The sequence below is a fragment of the Drosophila ficusphila genome, unplaced genomic scaffold (genome assembly GCF_018152265.1).
Source record: "Drosophila ficusphila isolate 14025-0441.05 unplaced genomic scaffold, ASM1815226v1 contig_127, whole genome shotgun sequence".
NCBI lineage: Eukaryota > Metazoa > Arthropoda > Insecta > Diptera > Drosophilidae > Drosophila > Drosophila ficusphila.
Genome location: NW_025064016.1, coordinates 2,602,327 through 2,626,677, shown reverse-complemented (window position 1 = coordinate 2,626,677; position 24,351 = coordinate 2,602,327). Strand labels below are relative to the sequence as shown.

Genomic DNA, 24,351 nt, shown 5'->3' with positions numbered 1-24,351 from the left:
GCTAATGACTCTGACATCGCCTTTAAACCGGCGGATCGGCCAGGAATGGGTGGCTCGGAGCTCAGAGCGCAGCGAACTTAGCGGGCAATCAAAAACCGTGCTGCAGCAAATTGGCATGCGTGATGCAGATGGATGGAGCTGCAGCTTTTCCACGGGGGGACTCCACATATTTCTGAATGGAGTTGCTCCGCGGGGGCGGGGGTATGTGGGACAAGTGATTTCCGCAACGCTTTCTGGATCGCAGAAGCGAGCCAGTGCGTTGATTGATTGATTAATTGACAAAGGAATTGCCGTTAGTTTTCCATTTGCATTTGCATATCTAATTTATGAACGGCCCAAGTCTTGTCCGCTCGAATGTAGTTCATTGTGATAGCTATGCAAATGCTGTACTTCCGCTGCGACCGACCGTCTGCACAACGCAGCTTAATTATTCATTAATTTCAACTTAAATTCCATATTTGTGGCTGCAGCCATTTGTGGCCCAGTTTCGATGGCCAGCATAGGGAGTTGTCTGTGCGCAGGCTTTTGTCACCATAAAACTGAAGTGTTGTTCGATTATGAAATAATTATAAGCATTCTGCACGTTCTAACCGGTGATTAAGGGTGTTTGCATTTGCACTTTGATTTGGCTTCAGAGTGGGGCCTATAAGTTTGATGTTTAATTACACTAAAACGCAAGCTTTTTGGAAACTTAAGATTTTATTCAATAAAACTAGTAACAAATGTGGAAAATTCTGGTACATTTCAGCAAAAAGTGTGTCAATGTTTAAAAACTTGTTGTACCATTTACACGGATTATCTGCTGACCAGTTTTATTAAATGCGTCGATGCTAATACGCAATTAACCAGTCTCGTTTAGAGCTTTGCGCATATCGGGCATCTAGTTGGCCGTTTCCATTGTGTTCTAATCCCTGTTGGAATGGGGAAGTTTTCAAGCCTCAGTGTACCAAAAATTTGCATCCAGTTAGCATCTATGTAAATTCACAAAATCTATAAAATAGGGACCACCTGCCTCCGCCATCCTCTGTCCGCCTCGACTTTGGTTCCTCGTGAAGGAGCTGCAACATGCCTTGCATATTTAATCCCGGCTACATTGGGCCCGATCCGCCTTGCTGTGACCCGGATTGCCTGGTGGAGGGGCACTGCACGGTTCCGGAGTGTGGGCTTTGTCCGGAGTACCAGCTACCCCGCTGCATTCCGGCTCCGGCGCCGAAAAAGAAGAAGCCAGAACAGACGCCACCGGAACAGAAGTCCTGCAAGGAGCAGAAAGCCCAGAAGGAGCTGCAGAAGGAGTGAAGAAAGGAGGCGGAGCAGCAAAGAGCTTGGAACAATGGTCCTTCAGTTCTTTGGAGATGTGTCGAAAGACCTCCCAAACAAACTTGCATCTATATGTTGCTGAAACACTATAAATTCCTTGTTTATGGACTTAATTAAAACCTCTTAGTGTTTATCTTATTTATGGGTGGACAATCGCAATAATTTGTTGTACATTTCTAAAAATTACAAATTAATAGAGCTTTTAGAGAGCATGATTTAGCTAATAAATAAACTTAAATAAATTCGAATATGTTTTTAATATATGTACAACCAAAACAAAAGCTTTATTTAAATGTCATTAAATCACTTTTATGGTAATCCCTGATCTGTTTAAAACCGCAGAGTTAAGACACGCATATTTTTTTTGAAAGGGAACAAACGGTTAGTTGGCAAATTCAAATTAGGATGCTTGATTTAACTGTCAAAAAACGCTTGATGATTTATTTAGTCAAAATTGAAACACAGAACGTGCTGTTTTGGTAAAATATTTATTAACACTTACATTCCAAATTTGTTTTTGAAATTTTGGGTAGGTTATCAGAGGAACCGTGACAATAATGATGTAACTTACAATTTGCAGACTCTTGTCAAGTACTCAAAATGGTCTATCTTAGCCGCCCATGGACTCCCGTCTTCAATCCATACTACATTGGCCCATATCCAAGCTGTTCTGCATGCCCCTGTAACATTGATCTTTATAAGAGATATAAGGGATCCGGTCATTGGGAGAGTCGTTGTTATCACAGCTATTGATGAGAGGACCTGCTCAAGAGTCAAGATAACCAAGAATAAAATGGAAATGACAAAAAAGTTGCAGAACATTTTACCAATTTATTATGTATACAAACACAGAAATACTACTGATTTATGTCGACAAAATGAATCCAATTAATACTAAAAAAAACATAAGCCATAATTCACAACAATTTTTATTGCGTTTTGTTTATTTTATTGAATGGTGTAAACCGAAAAAATCCGAAACATGTCAAAATCTGTGTAACAAAAAATAATTTCCCAAATTCCAAATTCGAAGACAGATCTCTTTTTTGTTTAACCTCTCCTGATGGCCGCGTCTGTGGATCACGTGGTGCACAATGTGCTGGCCCCGATGGCGATCAATGTCCTCGATTGCATAGTGCCAGTTCTCCGGCAAGTTGTGATTTCGATTCATGAGTTCTTTTTGGCGGATCACCGGGAACCGGAGCCAGTGATCGATGTGTCCCGCTTGATCCCTTCAGCGGTTCGATTGGTGCTAATGGTCAACGATTCAGGGCCGGAAATAAGTTCCGATCGGGAAACGGTGGTCAATCCGGATGCGCTTAGTGGTCTACTGAGTGATATCTCCCAGAGCATTCGGAATCTAGCCCGCTCCACCTACGATACCATGTCGGCACTGGGCGAATAGCTATGGAGTAGCCCCAGCGATAGATGTCAGCCCGGTCAAACAAGTAATCCCACATCGGTCCTCCTGATCCTCCAGAAGATCCCGCAGCCATGGAACGGGTGCACACGGCCATCGGAGTGACGTGCATAGTGGCCTTGGTCTTGGTGGTGACCCGTAAGGTGGGCCAGGTGGGTGGCATGGTGCTGGCCGAGTCCCGTGCCCCGATCTCTGACCTTGTGACCCGCGGCGGTCCAGTGGCGGATCAGCTGACGGCGGTCGAGGGAGAAACCCCGCTGGTGGAGGGGGATCGCATGGACGGCGCCTGCTCCGTGGTGCAAAAGGTCGGAGGCAAGGTGTGTGCCCTGGTGGGGCCTCTGCTGCCCAGACTCGGAAGTGATCGAAATTCCGGGGACTCCACGAAGGAGGAGGGGCAGGATAAGCAGGAAAAGGCACCGGAAAAGGAAGCCAAACCTGAACCGGAAGCACCGCCTGCACCGGATCCGCCGGAGGAGGAGGCGGCAGAGTAGATCCAGCTGGCAAAGGGAATGGGACTTCGGATGTGGAACTCCCTTCCTATTTATTTTCAAATTTTAAGTAGGCCTTGGATATTTAACTTTATTTTTTTGTCGGCTTTGTCAAATTCGAAACCTAGAGAGCTCATTCATTTTTAACAGCTCGGACTGATCACACCTCTTTCGTTAAATAAAAAATAATATGAAAATTTGAAAAAAAATTTTAAATTCATAGCCAAGGACTCCAACGTATTTCTTCGGCAGTAAAAAATTCCAAGTAATTTTTGTGGAACTTGTGCTTATTTTAAATGTGTTTTAACAAATTGAAACCTTTTTTCGGCCCTTGACAGCTGTGGCATTTGCGCTCCAGCTGCTGATTCTAGAAGAGATTCGCGAGTGTCCCGAAGCAACTAGAAATCTTTCAAGATGGTTCTGATGCTCTGCTGCAGCTTCGATCCCTTCTACGTCGGTCCCTGCCCGCCCGGCTGCCTGGCTCCTCTGGGTGGCGGTTGCTGCGGTCCTAGCTGCGGTCCCTGCTGCAGTCCTTGCTGCGGTTGTGGTCCTTGTGGTGGTTGCAGCTCGTGTCCCTGCGGCTGGTGAAGCGCTTATGAAGGATGGTGGTGGAGATTAAGGTCTCTGATCATTGGTAAGTTAAAAGCTAAATCGCAGCTATTAGTATTTGAGAATAGAAATGGTAGTTCTTTTAAATCCATTTGTTTGTATATATTAAATTTTATTTACTTTTTTATGTTTACCTTTAGCATTCCACCTGCTGAAGAAATATGTTGCTGTGCGGAATCCTTTCCTTGGCTGGTCCTCTAAAATCTGAGCTCCATAACAACGTATTTTTTTAAAAACTGCTGTTCAAAAATAAATGAATTAAGCTAAAATAACACCATGTGCTTTAAATACATCTGTTTTAAATAACAGAATTTTAATTACCTCTTGTTATTTTTCAGAAAATAGTAAAAAAAAAATGATATTTTATAACTTGAGCGAATAAACAAGGCGGTAGGAGGATTATGGCAATGTAAACATCGGTGGCCAGCCTCCAGTCATTTGGTGTTTGGGCTGCAAGGACCTAACGCCCTCACGGATGCACATGTTGTCCTAGGTAAAGGACTCGTCTAGAACAGCTGTTTCGCCCCAAGGATAACTGCGCAGTCGCGTTTCCAACTCGAACTCGAACCTAAAACATAGAATGTAGAGCATTGTGCCAGGTCAGAGATTTATTTCGGGGATTGTGCCACCCTTCTATTCCCTATTTCATCCGAAACCGAAACTGAAATCTGATGCCTGATACTATGTTTTGTTTTGGCTAAGCGCGATTTATGGCGCCGTGACTGAGGTGTCCCTGTGTGTGCGTTGTGCCTCCTTGAGGTTTACCGAGAGGGGTGTGTTTCCTCCGAATCTCAGTGTGTGTGTGTGTGTGCTCGACCATTTCACTCTCATTTTGGCATCGCTTGCGTTGCTTTTCCCGCGGAATTTATTGCGGTAGGTCGGAATTTTCATTGCTTTGCCACGGTCCCTCCTCCTGAAGGTTGCTTTTTTCCTTCCTTCCTTTTTTCCTAGTTTTTCCTGGGTTTCCTGCGCGTATGAGTGTGTGGCTTTGTGCCATGTTTTATGGCCAAAGTTTCCTGACTTCTTATATTTGACTTTTAGTTTTTGAGCTGAAACTTTTCGACTGCATTGTCGTTCCCCTGAGAATGTTGCACTTGGGATAAGTTCCTTTCGTTTTATATTGTTGTGATAAAGCAACAGTTTCTACCAGGTGTCACCCTGAACTTTATACATTTAGCTGCACAATTTAGCTTTGCCAACTACAATATTTTTGGACTTTTGTCGTAAGCATAAACAGGTTAAAACACCAGCATCAAACTATTTACTAAATATTTAGGAAGTATAAAATGGTTCTATTGTAACAAATATTATGTATATTAAATAACAAATAAAATGAGTACAAAAAATTTAATTAAAAAAATGATCTACAACTTTTGAAGTCTTTTTTACCAGACAAAAATTAAGAAACTAAAGTTAAACAATTACTTGGCGTGCAATGAATCAAGAGCAAAGATCGGAAGTCCGGACTTAAAAACATAGAACCACGAAGTTGACAGCGGTCTTGCAACATGTTGCAAGTGGCAGTCGGATTGACTCGAGCCGCTGGAAGCTCGAACCCCGTTCTCGAGTTCGGATTTAACTTTCAGCGCGCTTTCGGCCGACTTCAGTGTTCGTTTGGTTAGCGGAAAGCGCGGTTTGCCGTTCGATTCAGTGGCAAACGCTCCAGTGTTTTTAGCGTATTTCATCCGAAGGATTGCCGCAGATCTGGCAGATAAGTTGTGACGCCTGCGAACTTGGCCACAAATCAGGGCCTAATCCTGGGTTGCCGGCCTAATTGAATTCGGGCGAGTTAATTGGCAGCCAAAGTGTTGCCGACGTAATGATGCTGCCATTCATCTGGCATTTAATTTAATTCTGTTCCGCCGATCGCTTAGCTGTGCAAAGCCTCTAATATTTGATTAGTGCGCGTTACCAAAAAGTAAAACAGAAGACGGGAAAATCAACAGAAAGTACGGTTCATTTGCTAAATACACGGGACCCAGCCGAATTTTCCCACTCAACTCGTGTGTGTTCATCTGTATATGAATGTGTGTATCTGTGTGTGTGTGTGTGCTCAGTGAGTGAGAATGTGTAACGAATTTCATTTATTGGCAGCCAGCAACTGATTTGAATATTCACACACACACGCCAGGATCTCCTCCACTGCCAAAATACTACTGTACTAGACCAGATTGTGGCTTCTGTAGGCCAGTGTGTGTGCAGCATGATTTATTGGTCCTGCAGCAGGCGTGATGTAAAGTGACAATTTCTGGTAATTTTCGATTTACATGCCGCTGTGCATAGGGTAAGTTTGAAGGAAGGTCCCTGAATTTTATTTACAATGTTTAGATTGCATTACCTGGAATTAATGTAATGCGTAAATTTGATTGTCCTTGTAATGGAGGAAATGGCGGAAAGTGTTATTTTGCATACTTCATTTCATATTGCTTAAATTCTGAAATATAAATGAAGGTTTTATTAAAAGATCTATTCATAAATATTTTTATTTAGTTTCGGCTTAAGTGCTTTACGTTTTAAGGAAGCAATCAATCGCTTAAATGACTCTGTGTTAATCGAGAAGATTTTTATTTATTTTTCCCTTCAAAAGCCACGCGTGAGTCTTAGCCACATGAGAAGTTACCTCCGTTTTGCTATTAGCTTACACCTGCTCAAATGACTTAGCAATGAGAAACCGCGAAGAACATATCATATCGCTTCTGCTTCCGCCCTTAAAAGGTTTCTATTTAAAGTGCTTTCCACAAAAAAGTTATTTTCTAGAAACTTAAGAACATTCAAATAAATCAATGAGTAATTACACCCAGCGAATCGATTTCCTATTCATTTCCTCTGGAGCATAAATTAGCGCCCATAAATATCGCGACATTAAGGAAATTTTATTGGTCTCGGACGGCCGAGGATGATATTAATGGCAGCCATTAATATTTAATCTTCGACAACAGGTTTTGCCAGCGTTGAGAGCGAAAAGTATTAAAAAATATATAAAACCATCCATCCAATTATTTGGCAGAAGGCGAATCGAAAAGTTTTGCCAAACTGCACCTGTGTCTAAGGACTTTTAATAAAATCTCCCGAAGAAGTGGTGAACTCAACAAAGCCATTCGTCATGCTCAAGAAACTCGAAGGTTTCGACTTCAGGGATTTTTCCCCCTTTTATTTTTTTGCTGGTCAGCCAACCAGTTTGGCAACATAATTATGCAGCCAGGCATGCAGCTGAGGACACAGTCGCCGGTCGCCAAAAGGGTTGAAAGAACCCTTTCTTCGCTTTTTATGCACACTTTAATTTGGGTCACTTGCGGCCGAAGCAGATTGTAATTAAAATATGAAATTTCCATGCAGGCATTCAAAATTTCACTTTTCATCTTAATCATAATAATCGCAAAAAAAAAAAAATTGAATTTATAATGGAACAAAGCCGAAAGAATTTTCGCTTTCGCGACGGCCTTGGCGGGTTAAAGAGTCCTGGCTGGTTGAAATTATCGTCATCAGCCGCAGGATTCCTAACCACCATCATTATAGGCTGCCGGTCTGCTTTGCATAATTTCATACATAAACTCTCGTTTTTTGTGCGCATAATCCGCAGCTTTGATGACAACAAAATAGAAAAAAAAGCGCCGGTGAAAAGTGTCATGCCACACACTCCAAAAAGTTGGTCTGCTTAATGCTCGAAAAATGAAGCGTTGAAAAGTTGGTCGCGTTACGCATCCGCCGTGTTGTGCCCCAAGTGGCGAGGATTATGGACGAGCGCTCATATAGTTAATGACATGCAGCTGCTGTTTTACTTGCGGTTTCTGCCTAACGCCCCGAGTTCTCGGTGAATTCACCATTCCTGCTTCCGCGGACAAACTTATGAATTTTAAGGTGATTTCCATGTCGAAAGGACCAAGTTCACGAAACTTTGGAGCGGGAATCCAGCGGGAATGGGGACCCCTTTCGGCATGTCACATCGGGAAGTTGTCAGCAAAGGGTTGATCGCATCATAAATCAAACGAACTGTTAGCCCGGGTCGCAATCAAAATCATTCTGCGGTCTCCAGCATTTGTTCCTTCGAAATGGTAATTAATCATCGAAAGTAATTGGTTTTCTGTTTTGATTTGACATTTGAAAAATTGCAGCTGTGACAATTCAATCCCAGTTCCGTTTATTTGCGTTTCCTCCACTTTGGCGATTTTTTACGCACGATGTTGCAAAACAAATGCAAAAGTTTGTTTTCTTTTTTTTTGCCGAAGTGAAACGGTGACCTATGCAAATGTTTGAATGCAAATTAAATACAAACGAACGCATAAATGCGGCTTAAAAATATATTTTCCCGCAATATAGGCGAACAATGGGATTAACTTGAAAAAGTTCGAGAGTACCCTCGAAGTAAATGTTTGCTGCGCGGATATTGATTGGCTAACAAGCCAATATTGCAGTAACTCTGGCTTTAATGGAATTATGTCGCTAATTTAATGCGTACAAATTGAATACTTTTCTGTAACAGTCACTGAGTTCAACCGTTTATGAAACTTTTCAAACAATCCAAATAAACTCAGAAATTAAACAAAGACGTAAATAAAGTTTCTTAAGAACAGCCGCGATGTTGGCACTTAAAACTTCTCAAATGCAAATAATACCCCAGCGAATTCTTTGACAATAAAAAATTATTAAAAAAGCGTTAAAGTCTTTAAAGAGAATTATGCCCTACAGAAGCAGACATAAACCCAACTTTGTGCTTCTTTTTTGGTGGCACTTCAAAAGGAATAAAACGAAGGCACAAAAATATCCACACAAAAGTACACACAAGTTCTCAAGCCTGAAAGTGCCTCTCGTGGTTCGTATTTGTGTTTTGTTTCAGCTTTTCGGGCGATATGAGCAGCACTGCTAACTCAATATCACAATTTATGTTATTTTTTTCAAGTGGCGTCGTCGTGAACAGAAGCACCGCTCAACGCCTGTGTTTGTTTTTATACTGGAGTTTATTTGGCATTTTTATGATCATGGTAAAGGGGAAGAATTAAAGTGCTGTTGATTGCAATGCGATTCGAAAAACAAATAATGAATTAAGATGGACGTATATTTATTTCGAAAAGAAATAAAGTGTATCTTGAAAAAGTGTATATCAAACAAATATTGAAAAGCAAAAATGGAGTATTCCTTTCAATTTGCTTTGGCAGTAATTCATCATTTCTATGACGACAAAAAACACTTTGAATAAATTCTTTTACACCGAATATCTTTGAAAGCTTCACATTCTTTATTTTTTTTACCGCCACGTGCTTCTTATATTTTACTTCTCAATTAAATACCACTTAGCCCGTCATGAATGCGCATTTTTGCTGCTGCTGCACATAAATATTTATGCGGGACTTAATCAAAGGGAAAACATGGCATTGAGCTCTAAGCCAGCTTTGGTCCTTTTAGCCTCCAGACTCTTTTCATTGCGCCTGTTCTATTTGCAGCAGATCAACTCATTTCTGTTTATTTAAACATTAAATGTGCTTACATTTGATTAGCAGGCCGTGCTTAATTCCATATCAATGTGCTTTGCCAGATCTCTCTGGTAAAAAGCCATATAAAATTTATGTGTTTGTCTTCCTTTTAATTTGTTTTCATTTTTGTTTATTTTTTTTTCGGCTTGTGTAATTTTCCCTTTTTCGGTTTGAGCTCATTACAATTTCTTTTGAGTTTGGGTAGATTTCTTTTATGTGGGCAGTCACATTAAAATGCATGAAATGCGCAATTAAAAACGAGGACAAAGTCCCTTTGTAGATGGCAACCAGATACAATTTCCTTTTAATTAAATATTTAAAGGCGTTTCATATTTAAGTACATATCGATGCTTAATTAAAAGCACTCTGTGTGTTCAGTACATTACGCAAAAAATGGTTTTACCATTTGATCAGAGGGGGGTACTTGTGATTTATTTTTGTGTATCTTAAAAGCAAACAGATTGAAGAGTTTGCCACTGGGATTTCTGCTGTCGGGGCTTTTCGAAACACTCAGCCATGACAAGTGGCACTGAACTGTTGTCAGCTCGTTGTCCAAATGACAAATGGGTGCATTTGCCTTTTGTCAGTCGGCGGAGGCATCGAATCCAGCATCGATATGGCAAAGTCGCGACGCCGGGCAATAAAAATAAACTGTTTCAGCGGCGAATTCGAAAACAAATCGCTTTCCTCCCGCTCCTTGGGACTTGGCCACACACGAAGCGATGAGCAGTCGAGTGTGAAAGTATGCGAATAACTTGGCATATTTATTTATATTCCGCGACCCGCCAAAAATTGTCAACATGGATCAATACGATGCCAACTTTCATCTGGCTTTGTCATTGGGTTGTAGCCCGGTTATGTAACCGTTGGCAGATAAACATAAAAACAATGTATTGTGGCTTAAAGTATCATATTCTCCCCATATTCAAAATATTATGGGGATTATCGCCAGGAATCGTGTGAGCGTGTGGTGGGGGAATAAACAAGCCGACAAATCAGGCACTGAGAAATTGTGTTTCCAGTTCATTTGGCTTGCTGCGTCCCTCGTTTGCCGGCAATGAGGTTAAATGGTTCAGGAACATAACAATCGCAGACATGATTGAGCCATTAAAGTGGGTGTAGATGGATGAGCGCGAAAGGTTAAGCTATACCTCCTTTAAAGTTTTTCATATGCATTTTAATCCTAAAAAATTGTAGCGTGTAACGAAGGTATTCTGTGGTGAGTTCTAGGATCTGTCCTTGCGGGTGCACACTATAGGGTCCGGCTCTCGCTCGTCTGCTTTGGGGGTGGAGGTCTTGCTTAGACAAATCCGCACACTAGCTACATATTATTATTTTTAAGACCAGAATTGAGTGTGCTGACGAAAATAAATGCGAGATATCAAAATCAGAAGAGAAATAGATAAAATTCAAAAAAAACAAGAGATAGAAAAGATCGAGAAAAGTTAGAATCAGCGATGCCACAGATGTTGTCGTGGTCGCGAAATGCCCACCCTACCTATGATCACCATCCTTCAGAGCTAAACTCCGGTGACCCCTAATACCCTACGATTGTGGAAGCATCAGCCGAGTTAAAAAAACGTGAACTACTCGAAATTCATTTCAAATACAATTTAATTAATAGTTATACAAGAATTCATTATTGTTATTTGCTAACAGGTAGATACTACAAATTTTATATAAATATAATAAATGATATACAGGCGATAAAAATACTATTTAGATACTTAAATATTTAAATGATGTTATCCTCATAAATTAAAGTAGTTATAATGTTCGTATATATTTAAAAAGATAAGAAATAAGAAAAATATAGGGTATTCAGATATCGTACTTCACCAATAAAAAATATTACTCTGGTATAACAATAGATATTTAAATTTCATTGCTTTAATTTATTTTTTTATTTCACTAAATCATCTTCATTCTGTTTGATATCTTTTTGTTTAATTTAATTTAGTTTAGTGAGGCTATCGGTTCAGGGTTCTTTAAATTCACAGTTTCATTCAAGTAGATTGTTAAAAATTATTTCATAGAGTATTTCGCAATAAGATATAAATAGAATAGATATAAATGCAATAATGAGAATAATAAACTCACAGCTTATACGTTGTTCCAGCGGCGAAAGATCGATCTCCCGGGCAGGTGGCTGTAAAGGGTGAAATTGGGGCTCGAAAACACAAAACTATTCTATAAAAATCTTTTAACTTGGAACCCTTTTAGGCCTACATATTTTACTGAGAACCGACTGTGATATCTTCACTTAACCACATTTTTAAATTTAATATTCACTATTGTTTCTTATCAGAAGTTGCTATTTTCAAATTATATTTAAATTTACAAAAAAAAATAAATATTTAATTTATCGCTTTTAAGTCATAGTTGAGCGAATTTTCCAAAACAAAATCGATGCGTAAATAACTCCACTCGTGAAAAATTAAGTTTTAAATTTAATTTAATTTAAATATTACGTTTTAGACTGAATCATTCAGACTTTAGAAAATATCACTTAAACTTGATTTTTACGGCATGTTGCTATCTTTGATTCATTAAATTTTCTTCACTTTGGCACGTTTCAAAACTTTCAAATTTTTAATTATAATATTTCACTTTAAAAAAATCGCAGTAGCGGCTTAAAAGCAATTCCAGGTTATATATTCCCTTTTGTGTCCATATTTGGCTATACTAAATCTGCTGCTGCTGCTGCCGTGGGTAGAGAGGGTTAAACATCTCTCCAAATCACTTCTTTAATGCCGCATTCTTGAATTTAATTCCAGTTGAAACTCCTTATTTTTCCTTTAATTCCGATTCTTATTCCTTAATTTTCCTTATCCGATTTAATTTGGGGCACGATATACAATCATGCCCCCCACTGTCTTGAAGGGGTGCTCCCACGGATGCCAATATTGATGGCCACGTGAGAAATATATATATCATATATATCTAAAGAAAATCTGGGGTTAGAATTGATAAAAAATCTACTTCCACCACTTACATCGCAATAGTTTTCCAAAATTAATCACAAAAAATATTACTCAGCTAGGCTCGCTGCACTTATTCCTCTTATTATTTTCCACGATTTCAATATATAGTATTTAAACAAAACTTTGTTGACGTGAGAAAAATTGGCACGTCTGCTCATATCGGATGTCAATCAGAAAAGAACCTTACCAAATATAGGTAGTGTTAGGCTAGGGTATGGTCGGAAGTTCGCCACAGATGATAACACCAGATGTCTAAGACGAGCTTCCCACTGCATCTCTGTTACAGCTGATTTATCAAACATATGTGTAATTAGCTAAGACACTAAGCCGAGCTTAGATATATTTTAAAGCATGCTTCTAGGCCGAACTAAACTATCTGGTCGCTACAGGCGCCGTTACAAAACCCCCTGCCACAATCAGACTAGGGTATTTCATTCTAGATACCCTAGGCTGATACCGCCTGGAGTGACGTCATTGGCGAATGTCTTTGGCGTGATAATTACCCAACAGTCGCCCTTGCAAATCTTCAAGCTCGTAGTAATTATTACCTATCTTTCTTTTAATGCGTGCTTTTACGAAGGAAGGTCCAAATTTGGCGTTGTAACCTGTTTGAAAGCAACTCTGCTTGAAGTTACGTCGAAATACCTCCTGTCCTACCACAAAAGATACTTCTCTTGAACGTAAGTTGTATCTCTTTTCGTTACGATCGTGAGCTTTCTGCATTTGCTTACCAGCTTCTTCGCGAATTATCTGGAAAGAATCCTGTCTATTAAACAATAGCGAGCGGTCGTCTAGCATATTCAATTTTCTTAACAAAGCATAAGTTGATCCTGAAGTAACCATATGCTGACCAAAAGCCATATAGTATGGTGTGGTACCAATACTAGAATGAAACGAAGATCGTAAGGCACAACATATCTTGTTCAAATACTCATCCCAGTCTTTTTGATCAGGACGCAAGTACGCTCTAATAGCTGAGATGACAGAACGATTTACGCGCTCAGAAGCGTTGGCCTGAGGCGAGTGAACAGCTGTTAGCGTGTGTGAAATTTTGTACTGCTTCATAAGTTTCTGAAATGCTACAGAACGGAATTGTGACCCGTTGTCTGATACGACAGTTTCTGGAACACCAAATGTCATAAATAGTTCGCCTTCAAGGTACTTTATTACGACATCAGCATTTATCTTTCTAACAGGTTTTAAAAATACAAATTTAGAGAAATGATCGAGGACAATGAAAATGCCTATGTTTCCACTTCTCGATCGAGGGTAAGGACCAAGAAAATCAATGAAAATTCGTTGGAAAAGCCTAAAAGTTATTGGTGCTTTTCCTAAAGTCGGTCTGAGAACTTGATTTGGTGATTTGGTTGTTTTACATGTCTCACAAGCATTGATATATGCTTTGATGTCAGGCACAAGACGAGGCCAAAAATAATATCTTCTAACACGCTCGATAGTCTTATGGATGCCACCATGGGAGGCCAAAGGACTGTTATGTGCTTGGAAGAGGACTTCAGGTATCAATTCTGTCGGTATCCATAACTTCCAGGCATATTCATCGTGAACCTTTTCACCTGTCAAATGTTCTGCTTTTCTGTAAACATAGCCGTCTTCTGTTTTTAAGTCAGGGAAATTTACTTTATTTGCCGAAACTTTTGCTACCAAATCTTGATACGCAGCAGATTTAAAGTGCTCTGAATTTAAATCAACCAGCAACCCTTCACGAAAATCTAATGCTGCTACTTCATCTTCGTTAACGCGAGACAAGGAGTCGGGAACGATGTTTAAAGAACCTTTTCGATGCTCAATCTTAAATCGAAATCTTTGAAGAGATAATGCCCACCGAGCTAAACGAGAACTAAGGTCATGATTGGACATGAGCCACTTGAGCGATGCGTGATCGGTGATGATGGTAAATTCGTGTCCTTCCACGTATGCTCTAAAATTCTTCAGGGCTACTATAGCTGCTAAGCACTCCTGTTCGGTTACGGTATAGTTTCTCTGCGCACGATTTAGTTTCTTCGAAATAAAAGCTATCGGACGTTCGTCTCCCTCTTGAGATAATTGTACCAAGACGGCACCGACACCAGTCTTGCTAGCATCACAATGGATGGCGAACGGCTTAGAAAAATCCGGGCTACTCAATACCGGAGCTTCACTAAGACGACTCTTCAGCGCTTCGAATGCCTTCAGTGCTTCAGGAGTCAAACAGAATTTACGTTTTGTTGTCATCAAGTCGGTTAAGGGAGAAGCAAGAGAGGCAAAATTTGGTACAAATTTGCGATACCAGCCGCATAATCCCATAAAACTCCTTAAACCTCGTAAAGTTTTAGGAACAGGAAATTCGGTAATTGCTTTGACCTTATCAGGATCTGTTCGGATTCCGCCATCGCCAACAATATGGCCAAGATAACGCACCCGTTGCATACAGAAATGACTTTTGCCAATATTGATTGTCAATCCTGCACGCTTGATGTGAAATGCGATCTCTCTGAGAACGTCAAGATGACTGTTAAAGTTGGAGGAAACCACAAGAAGATCGTCTAAATAAACGAATACTTCGTTTCTTAGATGCGCTGGAACGACTTTGTCCATTAAGCGAGACATAGTACTTGTGGCATTGCATAGGCCAAAAGGCATTACCTTAAATTGGTAAAGAGGCCTACCGGGGACTGTAAACGCAGTCTTGTCTCGAGAATTAATTTCTAAAGGCACCTGCCAATAAGCATCTTTCAAGTCCAAGCTTGAAATATATTCCGCCTTAGGCAAACGACTCAAAATTCCGCTGATTTGAGGAAGCGGATATGCGTCTTTCTCTGTAAAGCTATTGACTTTTCGACAATCTAAACAAATTCTAACTTTACCAGGTTTGGTAACCATCACTATAGGGGAAGACCAAGCGCTTTCCGATTCTTCAATTACGCCCATTTGCAACATCCTGTCAATTTCGGCGTACATACTCTTCTCAACAGCTGGCGACACTGGAAAATGGCGCTGTTTAATCGGCTTCGCTCCACCCACATCTATTGCATGAGTTATTAAATTCGTTTTTCCAAGTCCTTCCTGCGTGAATGACGGGAAACAATTGATGACATTGCCAAGCTTTGCTTTTTCCTCAGCAGACAAGTCGTGTTGATCAACTTCGACCTTGCTGCTAGCTTCGATAGTAGTTTCTAACTCTGATATATTAAGGTTTTTGGGGAGAAGATCATATAGTCTCCAAAAATCTATACCTAAATAAAGATCATGTTTCAAAGACGGTACTAGGTAAATATTTAAAGGTTTTCTCTTGTCTCCATATTCTACGTCAATTTCCATTCTTCCTACTACTTTCTGAGGTCGTCCATCTGCTGTTTTGGCTTTAATGTTTAATGGCTTGTATTCGGTATCATTCGCCATAACTTCTTTAGCTAGATCTCCTCCAATACAACTTATTGAGGCCCCTGAGTCCAGCAAACCAAAAACAGTACGGTCTAATAAGCGAATCGGCAGAAATGGTCGTGGATCTCTTGATCCCGTAGGGAGAGAACAAATATATTTCAACCCGAGCCTACAGCTTTTAACATTCTGCCAAAACCTTTTAATTCTTTCGGCGCTGCGAGACTTACGGATTTCTAAGAGATGTTCAGAAAACACAGTAGGAGTTAAAATCTGAGGTAACTTTTTAAGTTTACAATGCAGTAGAGAGCCGACATTGCTTTTTGATACGTCCGGGGAAGTTGGTGATGCGACTAATGGTGCATTCACATCTGATCGGTCATAGTTGATTGGTGACGAGAGGCATTCAAAGTCTTCGGTTTGAACTGCGACTTCGAACTGCCGGGCTTTAAGTTTTTTGAGCACTTAACGCAGTTTGGCTTATAGGTGTTAGCGGTTCCGCAACCGTAACAAAATACGCGCTTCTCTGATAAGCAATCTTGGTATCTGTGCCCTTCTTTGCGGCAATTCCAGCATACCAAGGAAAATGCGTCCACCTCTAATTCACTTTCGGATTCGGACCCATTCTGAGAATCTGGCTCTTGAATAAGCTCTGAGACTTCTCGTCTAAACGGTGTGTTTTTACTGTATCCGTGAGAGCGTTTGACATCGTCTAGAAAAGCTTCGCGTCGACGACAAGTTTCTCTCAACTCAGATACTGAAGAAATGTCAACATTCAACAATTCATGGCGTATTTCGGGTCTCAAATTGTTTTTGAGAATTCGGACAAGTTTTCTCGGCGACCATGGTACTTCTAACTGATCGACTAATACGTTTACACTATCGTAAAAACTATCAAAAGATTCATTGGGCTTTTGTTTTCTGTTTCTGATTAACTCTTCTACATCAATATCGTCCCTTTTTTGACGAAATTGCAATCGCAAGGCAGAACATAATCTATCCCAACGTACTTCGGTTACCGATTTATGGTAACGCCAATAAAATTCGTTGGCTTTGCCCTCGAATAAGACGCTAGCATTTCTGCAAAGCACTGAGAAGTTGCCTTCAAGTGTCTGATGCGTCAGCGCTTCGACTCTGTAAATAAAATTGTCTATCGATACACCTGATCCGGAATATTTTATCTTCCATCCATTCAGGATATGCACGACCTTGTCGGGTCTATTTAAGAGATCAGAAGGGATACTTCTATGAGAACTTGGAGAACCTAAGTTAGGCGCGACAAAATTTGTGTTTTGGATATGTTCATTGCCAGAAATTGGTCGGTCTAAGGGTGGTGGAGTAGCTGACCTATCTCTGTCATTCGCATTGGAGCTAGATGGAGGGAGATTAATCTCTGAATACTGTCACTCACTGAAGTTTGTATTAACTCAGTCATTTTCTCTGACAACACTGTGAGCAGTCTTCGCTCCATTGAGAGTAACGTCATTGCATTAGCAACATTAGCTGGATCTACATCCCTACTGCTACTACTATGAGCGCCTCCTGACGTACCAGGGACGTTTTCAGATATATTTCTATCATCAATACTTTCTGTGCCACGACTTTTAGATTGGGATCGCGTTTGTAAACCTTTACTCTCGGCTACTGGCCTGCAAGAAATTCTGCATACTGGACAGCTTTCACTTTTCTTCAAATGTGCCTCAATACATTTCTTGTGAAATTCGTGATGGCATACAGTTTCAAATAAATCGGTTGCTGCCTTAATATCTGCTTTTACATAACGGACAGACTGGCTTTGCACCTCCTTGCGATGCTTTTCCCGGAGAACGGTCTAATCCCATTTTGAAAATTTATAAAAAATATAACAAAAGCAAAAAAAAAAAATGTTGTATCCTTAATTTCCAACGATTTAAACAACAGCTCAAAACCAAAATAATTTAAAACCAAAATGTTGTATCATTAATACCAAATGATTTCAACAACAGCTCAAAAAGAAATAAAAAGATAAAAAAAAAATGTTGTATCATTAATATCAAATGATTTCAACAACAATCGGTAACTCTCACGATATAAACTGTGGTTATAATAATAAAGATAAAGCTTTAACTCTAGCTTGATGTCCACAACTCGTAGGATAAAAATTTTATTTACTACTAACATTTCTCAGGAAAGAAGAAAAGAATACAGATGAAGTGAATTTCTTGCCTTTCTTACTACAAGAAAATTCAATAAGGGAAGTAATTAGGCTTTAATAAATATGAAACGGATAAGTTATTCTTAAAAAAAAAAGTTCTTATGTTCCAGTCTCAACTCACATAAGTCTAATTCCTCTAAGAAAAATTATAAATAATTCTTTCTAAAAGTCAACCGTGGATAGGGCACTTCAGTAAAACAATGCCTCTATTTTCCGAAACGCCTAAGCTTGAAGAAAGCATTTATTTAAGTAAGTGTGAATATTGTAGTGATTTGGTAAACCAGCAAGGGCCAGAAGATCAATCGCAATTTGATACTCTCTGTATTTTCCTCAGACTAAGTTTTCCTTATCATCACATACAAAAGGAAGGAAAATTCTTACACGGACTTTTAATTAAGGCCAGACGGAAACTAATGTTCACTTGCTCTGTTATCCATAATAAATAAAAATCAACATAAGAGATTTTGATCAGAAGTTAAAGTTGAAATAAATGAAAGAAAGAAAAGAGATTGAATTTATCTATCGGTGAGTCTTAATGAGGTAATACTGTACTCACTAAGGCCCCACACGTTGGGCGCCACCTTACTTAATAATAATAATAATAATAATAATGATATTATAACTGTAGCGTGTAACGAAGGTATTCTGTGGTGAGTTCTAGGATCTGTCCTTGCGGGTGCACACTATAGGGTCCGGCTCTCGCTCGTCTGCTTTGGGGGTGGAGGTCTTGCTTAGACAAATCCGCACACTAGCTACATATTATTATTTTTAAGACCAGAATTGAGTGTGCTGACGAAAATAAATGCGAGATATCAAAATCAGAAGAGAAATAGATAAAATTCAAAAAAAAACAAGAGATAGAAAAGATCGAGAAAAGTTAGAATCAGCGATGCCACAGATGTTGTCGTGGTCGCGAAATGCCCACCCTACCTATGATCACCATCCTTCAGAGCTAAACTCCGGTGACCCCTAATACCCTACGATTGTGGAAGCATCAGCCGAGTTAAAAAAAACGTGAACTACTCGAAATTCATTTCAAATACAATTTAATTAATAGTTATACAAGAATTCATTATTGTTATTTGCTAACAGGTAGATACTACAAATTTTATATAAATATAATAAATGATATACAGGCGATAAAAATACTATTTAGATACTTAAATATTTAAATGATGTTATCCTCATAAATTAAAGTAGTTATAATGTTCGTATATATTTAAAAAGATAAGAAATAAGAAAAATATAGGGTATTCAGATATCGTACTTCACCAATAAAAAATATTACTCTGGTATAACAATAGATATTTAAATTTCATTGCTTTAATTTATTTTTTTATTTCACTAAATCATCTTCATTCTGTTTGATATCTTTTTGTTTAATTTAATTTAGTTTAGTGAGGCTATCGGTTCAGGGTTCTTTTAAATTCACAGTTTCATTCAAGTAGATTGTTAAAAATTATTTCATAGAGTATTTCGCAATAAGATATAAATAGAATAGATATAAATGCAATAATGAGAATAATAAACTCACAGCTTATACGTTGTTCCAGCGGCGAAAGATCGATCTCCCGGGCAGGTGGCTGTAAAGGGTGAAATTGGGGCTCGAAAACACAAAACTATTCTATAAAAATCTTTTAACTTGGAACCCTTTTAGGCCTACATATTTTACTGAGAACCGACTGTGATATCTTCACTTGACCACATTTTTAAATTTAATATTCACTATTGTTTCTTATCAGAAGTTGCTATTTTCAAATTATATTTAAATTTACAAAAAAAAATAAATATTTAATTTATCGCTTTTAAGTCATAGTTGAGCGAATTTTCCAAAACAAAATCGATGCGTAAATAACTCCACTCGTGAAAAATTAAGTTTTAAATTTAATTTAATTTAAATATTACGTTTTAGACTGAATCATTCAGACTTTAGAAAATATCACTTAAACTTGATTTTTACGGCATGTTGCTATCTTTGATTCATTAAATTTTCTTCACTTTGGCACGTTTCAAAACTTTCAAATTTTTAATTATAATATTTCACTTTAAAAAAATCGCAGTAGCGGCTTAAAAGCAATTCCAGGTTATATATTCCCTTTTGTGTCCATATTTGGCTATACTAAATCTGCTGCTGCTGCTGCCGTGGGTAGAGAGGGTTAAACATCTCTCCAAATCACTTCTTTAATGCCGCATTCTTGAATTTAATTCCAGTTGAAACTCCTTATTTTTCCTTTAATTCCGATTCTTATTCCTTAATTTTCCTTATCCGATTTAATTTGGGGCACGATATACAATCATGCCCCCCACTGTCTTGAAGGGGTGCTCCCACGGATGCCAATATTGATGGCCACGTGAGAAATATATATATCATATATATCTAAAGAAAATCTGGGGTTAGAATTGATAAAAAATCTACTTCCACCACTTACATCTCAATAGTTTTCCAAAATTAATCACAAAAATATTACTCAGCTAGGCTCGCTGCACTTATTCCTCTTATTATTTTCCACGATTTCAATATATAGTATTTAAACAAAACTTTGTTGACGTTGAAAAATTGGCACGTCTGCTCATATCGGATGTCAATCAGAAAAGAACCTTACCAAATATAGGTAGTGTTAGGCTAGGGTATGGTCGGAAGTTCGCCACAGATGATAACACCAGATGTCTAAAACGAGCTTCCCACTGCATCTCTGTTACAGCTGATTTATCAAACATATGTGTAATTAGCTAAGACACTAAGCCGAGCTTAGATATATTTTAAAGCATGCTTCTAGGCCGAACTAAACTATCTGGTCGCTACAGGCGCCGTTACAAATATAAATTAACTTGCCATAAATATTGTACTACGGTTACTCAGGTTTTTATGAACATTATTTTGTGGGTTTTAATCAAAAATAGATAACAATTTAAAAATATAAAATTAAGAGCACGCTTGGATTACCAAAGCTTATAGGAAAACCGCTTTAAATAACCTCTGTTAATATATCTTTAATGAGCACTTCCCTCCCACAATAACTTTTTCTTGTCTAGGCGGTCGTAAAAAATGTACCCGTCGAGAATCACATGTAAATTAATGCCAGCCAGTTGCTGCCGCTTGCTAATTTGATCTAAATTCACGCACTCATTTACTTAAAATATGCGTAATGACAATTTGATTAGGGTAATTTGATGTTGATCTTCAGCGGCGCGTTGCCAAATCCACAACATCGTCAGAAAGCCAGCAAGGATACCGAGGACAACAGGGCGGAGTGTCGTGTAATCATTTTGGGGGCAATTTGGTGATGGTTGTGAGCCGTTTATGTTAAATTAATATGCAGCAACAACGGCAGCCGAGACGCGCAAGGCAAATTGCGGCAATAAATTAGATGCTGACTGGAATGGAAATGGAAATGAAAATGTTTCCTTTGGCTCGTTCCTGCCGCAAGAACTTAACCGAAAAGTTGTCTCCAACTTATGAACAATTTCGTCCTGAAAAGTTACACGTTTAATGCGAAAACTCTTTCCGTACTTTGAATAATTGCACGTTTTTGGGGTCTATTCGGTGGCCAAAAATTTAACTGCCGTAAATGTCCTGCGGCAGGCGCTGCCTACGTGTCCTGGCATCTTAAGAAGTCGGCCCAAATCAGTTTGCCAGTTGGCGAACAATATCGTCTGGCTGCCTAATTTTCATTAAGACATTTTTCACCCACTAACCATCCAGCAAGTTATTCAATTTCCCTTTCTCGTTCCGCCTCGTGCTAAATTGGGCAAGGATTTTTCATGTCCTTAATTTGGTTCAGTAAGTATTACATTCACTTGGTTGAAAAGGAGAAAAGGGTAGGGTGAGTCAAGCAACCGAGTTGAGAATACCTTGGAAAAATAATACAAGTATTTCAAAAAGTATAACAACTATTGCATTAGCTCATGTATTGTGAAGCAATAACATGAAATATTGTGTAGGCACTTGGAAAAGATAATGGTTATATTTAGTTAGAACAAATAGACTTTAACTTACGGTCAAAATCACACTTTGGCTGCCGTGAAATCCCGCAAACACGTTACAAAAAAAAAAAAACCACAAAGAACGTAAAGCAGCAGCCGCAAACAAAAACAGAAAGCAGAGTTTTCCAAGCCAGACGAAAACTCAAAAAACACAATACATTTTATAAATACACACACACACACTCCGACCGAAATACTTAATGTGTGTGAGTGCGCATTGTTACAAATGGCGAACTGAAAATACAATTTGAGGCAAGTGTAGCGAAAATATTGTGGTAAATACTTTAAATTTAATGTAAGTGCCCGACGAGAGGAAAAACCAGCTCTTGGTTTGTGAGTGAAAGAGAGAAAAAAGAAGAGTGAAAGAGAGAGGTAGTGGGAAAAGCATCTTTTCGCCCAGAAGTGTTTGGGCAATATTTTCATAATTAATGGCACGTGCATTGAGTGGCCAAGTCCATCAAGGAAATAATTACAATTTGAGGTGTAACGTGCCAACATTGTGGTCAGCTCAATTAAATATAAATAAAGCTCGGTCAGGATGTGTGGAGCCTCGATTGCGGTTATCGAACAGCAGGCTTTGGCCACCAAGGAGCTATTTCTTTGCTGCGGTTTGCCAAAGAGATTAGGCCCTTATTGGAGCACAAAGCTCTTTAAAATTGTTTGGCTTACCAAAAAAAAAAATGTATTTTAAGCGATTTAAAATTGTTAGGTTTTACTAGCAAAACTTGTTGATAGATTCATAAGAACATTATTTACTTGCTTTAATTTTGTCTTTAAAGGTAAACAAACATTATTAAGTTCAGTAATTATTTTTAAATTCTCCATCCAATAAACTAAAATTAGGAGATTAAGTTTTGCTTCTTTAGATCCATTATTAATTTGCCATTAACATAATTCTTCCAAGGGCTGGCCACTTTTATTTTCAGCCAAGCTTTAAGCAATTACAATATAGAATTATGAAAATTTCATAATTTGCTTAAATGGCCAGCAGCATTAAGTGGAGGAGCCCCCAACCCAAGACCCAAATATTTCTCCCCCGAACCGCCGAAAATGAAGAAGAAACAAAAATGTTGCGGGGAAACCGCAAGGACGAAAAGCGGGGAACAAAGGACGAGGAGCCTGCCGTCGCTTATCTATGGGCATAAGTTATGAAGGCTGGGGCCAGAAGCTTCTCATCGTTAAAACGTGTTCAGTGTCACGTTGGACAAGGATCCCACGCCCCGCCTGTTTTTTTGCACGGCTTAAAGCCAGATAGGGAGTATTTAAAATGGCAAAATAAAATGTTAACGTGCTAAAGGGAATACATTAACACATATTCACAATTAAGGACATCACGTGGACTGTGCAGGCAGTCGTACTCCCCAATGCACTTATGGGCAATGGAATCACTGTCAGCCGGATAGACATTCAAAGCCAGAGTCCCAGGATTCGATTCGCTCCTAGGCAAGGCCATATAAAATTAAACAAGAGCGAAGGGAAATCGTACGAGTGTGTTCCGGCTTCCTTAATGCGGACTTGGAGAAGTGACCGCAAATATCGGACCCAATCCCAATAAAGCACTGAAAAAATAAAACTAGTTTTTCATAAGGAAAAACATTAAGTTACGGTGAATGGAAAAGTAATACATATTTATTGAAAATATTTATTATTGGTTATGAACTGAAACTTTTCTTATACATTATTTTGAAATGTTACGGCAACTCCAACAAGGGCTCAGAAGTTTCTAGCTTGTCAGAAAGTTCCTGAAAGAAATTCTTATTTGTGTAGAAGACTGATTCCTGAGCTTCAAGCATTTATTTTCCTGTGCATTTTTGAAGGCGATGAGGCGTGCATGAGGGCATCCAAGGAGCCTGCCCAGCTGGACCACAAAACCTTTATGGCTGCCCATACACACATACACTGGCATACCGAAGTGTGCGGCTGCAGTGTGAGTGTGTGTGTATAAATGTTCTAGTACTTGTGGGTCTCAAGTGCAGCAGGGACATACTTGGTAAACCCTCGCAGAAATCCTGGCTTACGCTAAAACCTCCCAACAGTCTGCCTCGTAACTTCTGCCTGCCCCTTTACGCATTGTTAATTTTTTATGGGCCAAACGAAAATTTTCACTCAAGATTTATGAGGCAACCGACAAAGTGCTCGAGTGCAGAACTCCAAAAGAGGGGCTTTTCGACCAGGAAAATGTAACTGAGGCATACTAAAGGTAATGCGAATTAGTCACTCCAGTAGTCTAGACCAGTCTACGAATTTAAGCTGCAATAGCTGCACAAAATGCAGGAAAATGCACCTGTTAATTTTTGTAGGCTTGCATTCCTCTTTAAATTCAATCCTGAAATAGTTTACATACAGCTTAAAATTCATAACCTGATTTCATATTTTCTAAGAATAAATGTCATTTTCATTTTTTAATTACCAGAGAGCCAAATATTTGCGAATCCTAAATCATTTTGCGACATCTTCGGCCTTGAGTCGTTGGCAAAGCTTCAAATATTTAATTTTTTAGACATTTTTG

The 24,351-nt window shown here is 39.0% G+C and overlaps 6 protein-coding genes and 2 long non-coding RNA genes across 10 annotated transcripts in view; 6 read left to right on the top strand and 2 right to left on the bottom strand.

Annotated features, from left to right (window-relative positions):
- Nucleotides 1-901: 901 nt before the first annotated feature.
- Nucleotides 902-1,436, top strand: LOC108095073. Its single transcript, XM_017195996.2, has one exon. The coding sequence runs from the start codon at nucleotides 1,066-1,068 to the stop codon at nucleotides 1,294-1,296; it is 231 nt and encodes a 76-aa protein (XP_017051485.1). The 5' UTR covers nucleotides 902-1,065; the 3' UTR covers nucleotides 1,297-1,436.
- A 294-nt stretch (nucleotides 1,437-1,730) lies between these two features.
- LOC108095097 lies at nucleotides 1,731-2,243 on the top strand. The gene is made up of 2 exons (XM_017196033.2): nucleotides 1,731-1,846; nucleotides 1,898-2,243. Exon 2 carries the CDS (start codon nucleotides 1,918-1,920, stop codon nucleotides 2,068-2,070), a length of 153 nt encoding a protein of 50 aa, XP_017051522.1. The 5' UTR covers nucleotides 1,731-1,846; nucleotides 1,898-1,917; the 3' UTR covers nucleotides 2,071-2,243.
- A 29-nt stretch (nucleotides 2,244-2,272) lies between these two features.
- Nucleotides 2,273-2,722, top strand: LOC108095095. The gene has a single exon (XM_017196030.2). The coding sequence runs from the start codon at nucleotides 2,381-2,383 to the stop codon at nucleotides 2,720-2,722; it is 342 nt and encodes a 113-aa protein (XP_017051519.1). The 5' UTR covers nucleotides 2,273-2,380.
- On the top strand, nucleotides 2,697-3,434 carry LOC108095094. The gene has a single exon (XM_017196029.2). The coding sequence runs from the start codon at nucleotides 2,812-2,814 to the stop codon at nucleotides 3,226-3,228; it is 417 nt and encodes a 138-aa protein (XP_017051518.1). The 5' UTR covers nucleotides 2,697-2,811; the 3' UTR covers nucleotides 3,229-3,434.
- Nucleotides 3,359-4,106, top strand: LOC108095096 (male-specific sperm protein Mst84Dd). The gene is made up of 3 exons (XM_017196031.2): nucleotides 3,359-3,490; nucleotides 3,564-3,859; nucleotides 3,975-4,106. The coding sequence occupies exon 2, from the start codon at nucleotides 3,640-3,642 to the stop codon at nucleotides 3,811-3,813; it is 174 nt and encodes a 57-aa protein (XP_017051520.1). The 5' UTR covers nucleotides 3,359-3,490; nucleotides 3,564-3,639; the 3' UTR covers nucleotides 3,814-3,859; nucleotides 3,975-4,106.
- Nucleotides 4,107-5,448: 1,342 nt separating this feature from the next.
- LOC108095087 (insulin-like growth factor-binding protein complex acid labile subunit) overlaps nucleotides 5,449-24,351 on the top strand; it is a 58,605-nt gene continuing 39,702 nt past the window's right edge. For all 3 annotated transcript variants that reach the window (XM_017196023.2, XM_017196022.2, XM_017196019.2), the window contains exon 1: nucleotides 5,449-6,118. The gene's annotated coding sequence lies outside the window, so the exon portion shown is untranslated. The remainder of the gene's footprint in view (nucleotides 6,119-24,351) is intronic.
- On the bottom strand, nucleotides 11,164-12,412 carry LOC122320863. Its single transcript, XR_006245887.1, has 2 exons — nucleotides 12,298-12,412; nucleotides 11,164-12,245 (listed from the first exon to the last, which is right to left on the bottom strand). It is a non-coding gene; the product is annotated as an uncharacterized LOC122320863 (long non-coding RNA).
- LOC108093854 lies at nucleotides 19,153-20,405 on the bottom strand. Its single transcript, XR_001771526.2, has 2 exons — nucleotides 20,288-20,405; nucleotides 19,153-20,235 (listed from the first exon to the last, which is right to left on the bottom strand). It is a non-coding gene; the product is annotated as an uncharacterized LOC108093854 (long non-coding RNA).

Coding starts and splice junctions, on each gene's coding strand:
- LOC108095097 (XM_017196033.2), top strand. CDS start 1,918: ATGGTCTATCTTAGCCGCCCATGGACTCCCGTCTTCAATCCATACTAC.
- LOC108095095 (XM_017196030.2), top strand. CDS start 2,381: ATGGCCGCGTCTGTGGATCACGTGGTGCACAATGTGCTGGCCCCGATG.
- LOC108095096 (XM_017196031.2), top strand. CDS start 3,640: ATGGTTCTGATGCTCTGCTGCAGCTTCGATCCCTTCTACGTCGGTCCC.
- LOC108095073 (XM_017195996.2), top strand. CDS start 1,066: ATGCCTTGCATATTTAATCCCGGCTACATTGGGCCCGATCCGCCTTGC.
- LOC108095094 (XM_017196029.2), top strand. CDS start 2,812: ATGGAACGGGTGCACACGGCCATCGGAGTGACGTGCATAGTGGCCTTG.